This window comes from Littorina saxatilis, unplaced genomic scaffold (assembly GCF_037325665.1).
Source record: "Littorina saxatilis isolate snail1 unplaced genomic scaffold, US_GU_Lsax_2.0 scaffold_2966, whole genome shotgun sequence".
Classification (NCBI taxonomy): Eukaryota; Metazoa; Mollusca; class Gastropoda; order Littorinimorpha; family Littorinidae; genus Littorina; species Littorina saxatilis.
In genome coordinates, this window is record NW_027129735.1 from 4,518 (window position 1) to 11,773 (window position 7,256).

A 7,256-nucleotide genomic window follows, 5' to 3' on the forward strand; every position below is an offset into this window, starting at 1 on the left:
ACTCTGAGAAATAAATCTCTCGCCGAACGTGGGGACGAACTCACGCTGACAGCGGCCAGTGACTGGACTACAAATCCAGCGCGCTACCGACTGAGCTACATCCCCGCCCACATATAGATATGATATGTTTGGATTAAAAACACGCTCAGAAAGTTAAAACGAAGAGAGGTACAGAAAAGCGTGCTATCCTTCTCAGCGCAACTCACTACCCCGCTCTTCTTGTCAATTCCACTGCCTTTTCCACGAGCGGTGGAGTCAGTCTGGACTGATGATGCTACGAGTATACGGTCTTGCTGAAAAATTGCATTGCGTTCAGTTTCATTCTGTGAGTTCGACAGCTTGACTAAATGTTGTATTTTCGCCTTACGCGACTTGTTTTTACTTCCAGTAAAAATCTCGCACACGAAAATGGGATGCGGGCGAAAGGATACTAATGCCAATACTTGATATCGCGCAAACGAATGTTGCGCTACTCCTCCTCCACCCCTTCCACACCAGGACTAGCAGGGGACAAGGGAGTAAAAGTTTCGTAAACCTGGCGTGGGCAGTTAAATTGCTCGTCACGGCCGGGTTAGGGTGGAGTCAAATTCATTCGTTATTTATTCGTCAGGGGAGAAACATTTTTGTACGAAATGTTAACTCGGAACACACCTGTTGTGGAGAGTTATTTTCTTGTGTTATGGGGGAGTTATTTTTTCGTAAAGGGAGTAACATTTTCGTACAAAATTTTTACTCCGGAGTAAAAATCTCGTGGGAGTAATTTTCTCGTGTTACACCGGTTCTGCCCTCGCGTATCAACCGACGACTTAGTATCCCAGTCAGGGGACTGATGATGATGATGATGATAATGATGATCACGATGATGATGGATGAATGCCGAATCAAAGTGAATGAATGTGAATGAATGAATGAGCCAGTCTAGAGACTGTAGACTACTAGTATACACATCATTATGGACTGGACACTGAGTCGCAAACGGCTCAAACAAACCGAACTCAACTACTGAACAACATTGCAGTGTGAGCGAAGAAACAAACATGACATGTGTGTGTGTGTGTGTGTGTGTGCCTCGGGGGCTCCGTAACCGACTCGTCGGTTCTCCTCTTTGGGTGCCCCGGCCGTAACCTGGTAACCGACTCGTCGTTCTCCAGCCACTGCCAAAGTGAAAGCGGAAGTTGGAGACGGAATTATCCCCCCTGATTCAAGGCCCATTACTCAGTCGCGGAGTTTTCAACCCAAACTCAGATGCATGTGGATTAACTTCACATAAGAATAACCCAAATACTTCGTAAGTACGAGTTAATGTAGTTGCACATTAAGTATAGTTTCATTGTGTGTTCCTGTACACGTTTACTCTCTGTTCTCTAATTGTTTTTAGCAAATTATACATTTTCATGTTGCCAGCAGGATTTGCTCGTAAACTGATGGCATGGAAGTTTTCTTCCACTGCAGTGTATATATATATATATTGGCCTGCTTTTTACATTTAGTCAAGTTATGATTGTTCATTGCCATTGTTGTGTGACAGGTCCTGGTCATGGAGGTACCAAACACGTTAAAGACAAACGTGAGGTTAGTCCTCCTGTCCAAACCAAGAGGTATCTTCCTGGACAACCTGTGTGAAGAATTCCAGTGCCTGGTCAACAAACCCTTGCAATACCTACAGCTTGGTTATCGCAGCTTGCAGGATTTTATCCGTGCAATTCCAGATGCAGCTAGGTAAGTTCATTCTGTTAATTTCATAGTAAAAATCTTAAGATCTCTGTGCGCTTCAAGTATGTTGCATGACTTGGAACTAGTTTAAATTGCGGTAGTACTTGTCTCCGAAAACCCCCGAAAACCTCTGAAAAACCCCGAAAACCTCATCAGAAATTAAGAAAATTCGTCCTTAGATCGTGTTTTGTTACATAATTGTTTGCAATCATGACTTATATTTGCAACTTTCACGGTTCATGGCTTTATTTTTTGTGTTTGTGCGAGGATTTACGAAGGAACGGAAGCACTAATCACATGACGTCATCAATACTTGTGCTTTCGAGTAACAAGAGGTACATCCCTTGCATTGAATTTGTTGCATCGATTTCGTCGAAAATCCGGCTCTCAACACAAATATAATATGAATCAGGCTTACTTTTCACAGGCATGTCCAATACTTCACTTTGAAGATAGATTTAGTTAGTCTAGATGGGGTTTTCAGGGGTTTTGGGAGGTTTTCAGAGAAAATAAGTACCCGTTTAAATTGCTGTGTATAAGTGCATGTGCATGTAAAACTCTGACTTTGAGACCCCTATAGATGGTTATATACAAGTGTATTAATTACAATGCATCAGCGGCTTTTAATTTGTTGTCACAATCAAGACTATGTGTCTATATTGCCATACTTTTATCTGAGAATGGATTCAGAGTGACCATTTCACCTTAGTAATACTGTAGTAGTACTTAGTAATGCCAAATGTGTGAATGTTTTAGGTGTTCACTATCCATTGAAGTACATTATACTAACTCACACTGTGATTGATGTGAGTGTGACTTACTGCGTAATGTGCAAGCTAGTTGCTTAATTTTCAAATGGGGGATAATGCTGTGATGTCTTTAATTCCTTGTAAGGATTTTACAAACATTCATTGATGACTGAGAATGAAGCATTAATGCATACTTGTGTTAGTCGAGCCTGTGGGCTATTATGGACTGGAACACCATTCTTTGATGTTTTAGAACTTTTACTACTACTAGTGGGGTAGTAGTAGTTGAAAAACATTAGTGGGGTAACTTTTTCTTTTTTCAATTTTTGCAGCTTTAGTTTTACTTCATTTTAAAGTTCTCAGTTCAATGCAGCATGCATTGATAGTTATTTACTTTGTCTTTCTTTTGCAACACAGATTGGATAAAGACCAACACATGAAGAAGGTGTATGGAGTACTTCCACCAAAGGCAGCCAAACCTGGGATGGAGCCCACAGTTCAAGTGAAACAGGAGTTGATTGATAGTGGTGAGGCCTAATGTGGTTTTTTTCTCCCTAGGTTTAGAATCTGTGATGAATAGTTCTACAGGATTTTTTCTCTCACCGAGGTAGAATCTGTGATGAATTTGTACAAGGCTTAATTTTGGAGCTTTCAGTTCGTTTAATATTTTCATTTTTTTGTTCATAATCTTTTTTTTTCAAGGTTGCAGAATGTTTTCATTGTTTCATGTTTGTCCACATTTTTTCCATTTCTTTCTGCACTACAGAGTTTATGGATTGCTCAAGAGCCGAAGCCAACAGAAGTCATGTCAACCCTCTGAACACCAGCCTCAGTCTTCACCCAGGTGCAAGGGATGGAATGCACACTGGCTTAGCTGTTAGTGTTAATCAATCTACCGCTTCTGCTGACTCCGTCAGAGGCAGTGCTGTTAACCCCACGCCTGGAATTATGTTTGGCAAAGGTGGAGCTGCTAGGGCTGAGATTAGCCCCAGCAGTGCAGTTAATCCTACCAGTGTGGGCATAAGCAGAACTGCTGTTGGAACTGGTGTTTGCACAAGCGGTGCCGGTGGCAAAGGCGGTGCCATGGACTGTGGCACTGGAATTGGTGTTTTCACAAGCAGTGGCAACGGCGGTGCCATGGACTGTGGATCTGGAATTGGTGTTTTCACAAGCAGTGGTACAGGCAGTGCCATGGACTCTGGAGCTGCTGTTAACCTTGTTGCCCGAGGTAGCACAGACTGTAGCGTGAACTTTGGTGCCAGAACTAATGTTGGCTTTGGCAGTAAACTCAACACCCCTGCTGGGTCAGGCATTGGCCCCAGCAGTTCTCGTGACGCTAGGAGTAGGATCAGGAGTGGCTTTGGTACAACGGGTGGTGGTATTAGTCATCAAGCTGCAAGTGGTGGTACAGCTCGGTATAATTCTAACCCTAGGGCCACAAGGGATGTTGACCTAGGTGGTGCTGTTAACCCTGTTGTTACAACTGGTTTTGGCACAGGTGGAATGACTAGTGGCGGAACTGGTCGCAGCCCAGGTTTTAATGCTAAGTCTTGTGCCAGGGTCAATGTCGCCATGAGCAGTCTTAGCCCTACTGGCGGAACTGGTGTAAACACAAGCAGTAAAGTTAACCAGAGTCCCAGGAGTGGCGTTGGTGTGAGCAGCGTGGGGAACTCTAGTGCTGGCATTGGTGTTAGCACAGGCAGGGCCACTCTTAATCCTGCCACTATCAGAACTGGAGTTACTGAAATAAGGAATGTTGCGAACCCAGGCACCAGGAGTGGTGTAGGCATAGGTGGGCCTCCTCACAGAAATTTGGTAACTACTGGCGTTGCAAGCCGTGGCGGTAATGGTGCAGCTGACAGAGGCCCTGGTACCAGTGCCGGCAACAGCACACAGTCTGGCGGCAACATTGATGTGGACTCCAAGGACATGCCACTGATTACAGCTGACCATAGAGGATTTTATTCTCTTGGGTTCCGAGCCAATAACAAGCCTGATGTTCCTGGGGTAAGTGTTTTTTTCATGTGTTCAACTGCTATAGTCACTTTTTTTATGATTAACTTTGTACCTTTATGATTAACTTTGTACCTTTTGAGTGGCGCTTTTGAGTCTGTAAGACCGGAAAACATGATATTGGTTGTTGTTGGTTTATAAATGTGGATGAAATTACATAACATTTTTAAAGGGAAGCAACCCCATCACCAAAAAAGGCTAAAAAATAGCCCTGGTAATGAACAGGTACCCTGAGAGTCACCTCCCATTGGTGGGTACCACGTCACTTCTTCTATCACCACGTGGCAATAATCATACGACTTTTCAGCCTCTTGAGGGAAGGGTGTATCTGATTTTTGCGCTCCCGTGGCTGACTCTTGTGAGGTTTTCACATGCCGGCCACGTTACCTGTCTTTCCCGCTTGCGCGCTCCTGTATTTGGTGAGCTCGTTCTTGTTTCGTTGTTCACGGAAATTTTTCGCTACGTAGTTACTGAACTTCTGTCCATTGTGGACTTGTGTTTTCAGTAGCTGTTTTGCGTTGTCGCCATTTTTGTTGCTGGTTAGCTTGGCTGACTTCGATAAGAGTGGTCTTTAGCCTGTGCTTGCCGGCTTCTGTAGTTGGCAAGCTTGGTTAGTTTGTTGTTCTAACCAGAACTGTTATTAGTTACTGAATTTTCTGTCCTTTCGGACTTGTGTGTTTTCAGTAAATTTTGTGTTTTACACCATTTTTGTTGCTGGTTAGCTTGGCTGACTTCGATAAGAGTGGTCTTTAACCTGTGCTTGCCGGCTTCTGTAGTTGGCAAGCTTGGTTAGTTTGTTGTTCTAACTAGAACTGTTTTTAGTTACTGAATTTTCTGTCCGTTCGGACGTGTGTGTTTTTCAGTAATTTTTGTCTTGTACGCCTTGTTTGTTGTCAGTCAGCATGGCTGATTCCGATAAACGGCTAGGAGAAGCCGACGTGAAAGGCAATATTAGCCTAGGCTTCCTCCTCTTCTGCTAAACGTGTTGTTTCGGTTGAGGTTCACAACACTCTTTTGTCCGTGCTCATTTCTGCTCTTAGCACTTGTGCTTTTTCGCAGTCTGTCACTTCTGTTGTTTCTGCGTCTCCCTCTTTGTTGGTTCCGGAGCAGGGTGCTCTGGTGTCCTCTCTCTTGGAATCTTTAGTTCCAGATTTACGGAATTTGGTGAAAGAGGAGATGCAGCGCTCCACGGCGTCCAGCAGCGGTGTGCTTCCTCCGTCCGTGGGGGATGTTCGTTCCCTGGCTTCCTTGTCGGTGCCTTCCGGTTCCGGGGAGCAGGTTCCTGCCTTGTCGGTTTCCGCCTCCGCTGGTGGCTTTACCGGTAAGTCGAACTGGTCCTACAGCCCTCGTGAGGCGTCTGGACACTCCCTGCTGGGAGACAGTTCTTTGGGGCAAGGTCACTACTTGCATTCTCCTGTTCTGACATTACCGACGATCCCCCTCGAGGGCGCGGACTATGCAGAACAGTAGCGGCAGCCGGTTCCGGCTGCTGCGTTTCCGGTTTCAACCGGAAGCATAGATCCTCCTACACTAGTACGCTCCGACGTCGGTGACGGGATGGACCGCAGACTGGCCTCCGGGCTTTATGGCTTCCGGCCTCAGTCTACGCAGTCTTCGTTTCCGCATTCTGCGGTTTCGGCGGCTGCGTTTCCGGCTTCGGCTGGATACGCTGTCCCTCTTCCTGACACTTCCGCATGGATGCCAGAGAGGGAACAACAGCGGTCGGCTTTCGTGCACTCTGTGCCTCAGCCAGGGCAGTCGTTGCTTCACCCGGAGGGTGTTGTGACTTCCGCTCATCCAGGTCCGGTGGTTTCGGATGTCGTTCTACTTACCCTTTTCCTCATAGTCAAGGGACGAGTCAAGACGATTTCCGGGGACACGGGTTTCCGGTTTCCGGTTATTCCGTGCATCCTTCCGCCTCTGGTGTTGATGGCTTCGGTCAGTGTCCTTCACTAGTCCATTCTGAAGTTCAGTCTGTGGTCAGCGAAGAGACACGGTCGGGATATCCGTCAAGGTCGGATGTCGTTCTACTTACCCTTTTCCTCATAGTGAAGGGACGAGTCAGGACGATTTCCGGGGACACTGGTTTTCGGTTTGAAGTTGTCTTTGGCAAGTGTTGCCTAAGAGACTTCCCGGCTGTCAATCAGGAGATTCTCTGGTCCTTTTCTGACTTGTTGGCAGCGGGCCAGTTCCTGGCAAGGGGGTTAGAGTGAGTTAGATTTTTCTTTCCCACCAGGCCCTTCCTGACTTGTTGGCAGGGGGCCAGTTTCTGGCAAGGTTGTTTGAGTGAGTTAGATTTTTCTTTCCCACCGCCTTGTTGATGTTATCTGCTATATGTGATTCGGAGTAAGAATATGTAATTTAACACTTTCGCGACGGGACACTGATAAATCAGTACCAGCGCTGACACGCCCATGGACGGGAAGCGCATTTTTCAGTACCAGCCATAGAGGGTACACGACTCGTGATTGCTTCCCGGTTTTTGAAGCTTGCAAATAAATTGAGTTGTTTCCCTTGATACACTTGGCGTCCCCTTCTGCCATTTGCAAATCCGCCTGATTTGTGTGCGTTTTTGAGGAAAACAAATGAATCAAAGGCGAGCCTTGTCTCGGGAGGAGATTCTCCGGATGTTGGACCTAGAGGATCCCGTAGAGCATGATTCGGACGTATCGTTTTCGCCTCACGAAAGCGATACAAGCAGTGAAAGTGAGGAAGAAACAGTCCCGTTGTTGCTAGTACGAGTCGGCAAACTACACGTGGTTGGCGGTGATACTGCTAGAC

The 7,256-nt window shown here is 46.0% G+C and overlaps 1 protein-coding gene across 1 annotated transcript; it reads left to right on the forward strand.

Moving 5' to 3' along the window:
* The first annotated feature begins 1,208 nt into the window (after nucleotides 1-1,208).
* Nucleotides 1,209-4,548, forward strand: LOC138957968 (putative per-hexamer repeat protein 5). Its single transcript, XM_070328981.1, has 4 exons — nucleotides 1,209-1,288; nucleotides 1,529-1,719; nucleotides 2,880-2,989; nucleotides 3,229-4,548. Exons 2-4 carry the CDS (start codon nucleotides 1,538-1,540, stop codon nucleotides 4,536-4,538), a joined length of 1,602 nt encoding a protein of 533 aa, XP_070185082.1. The 5' UTR covers nucleotides 1,209-1,288; nucleotides 1,529-1,537; the 3' UTR covers nucleotides 4,539-4,548.
* The last annotated feature ends 2,708 nt before the right edge of the window (nucleotides 4,549-7,256 follow it).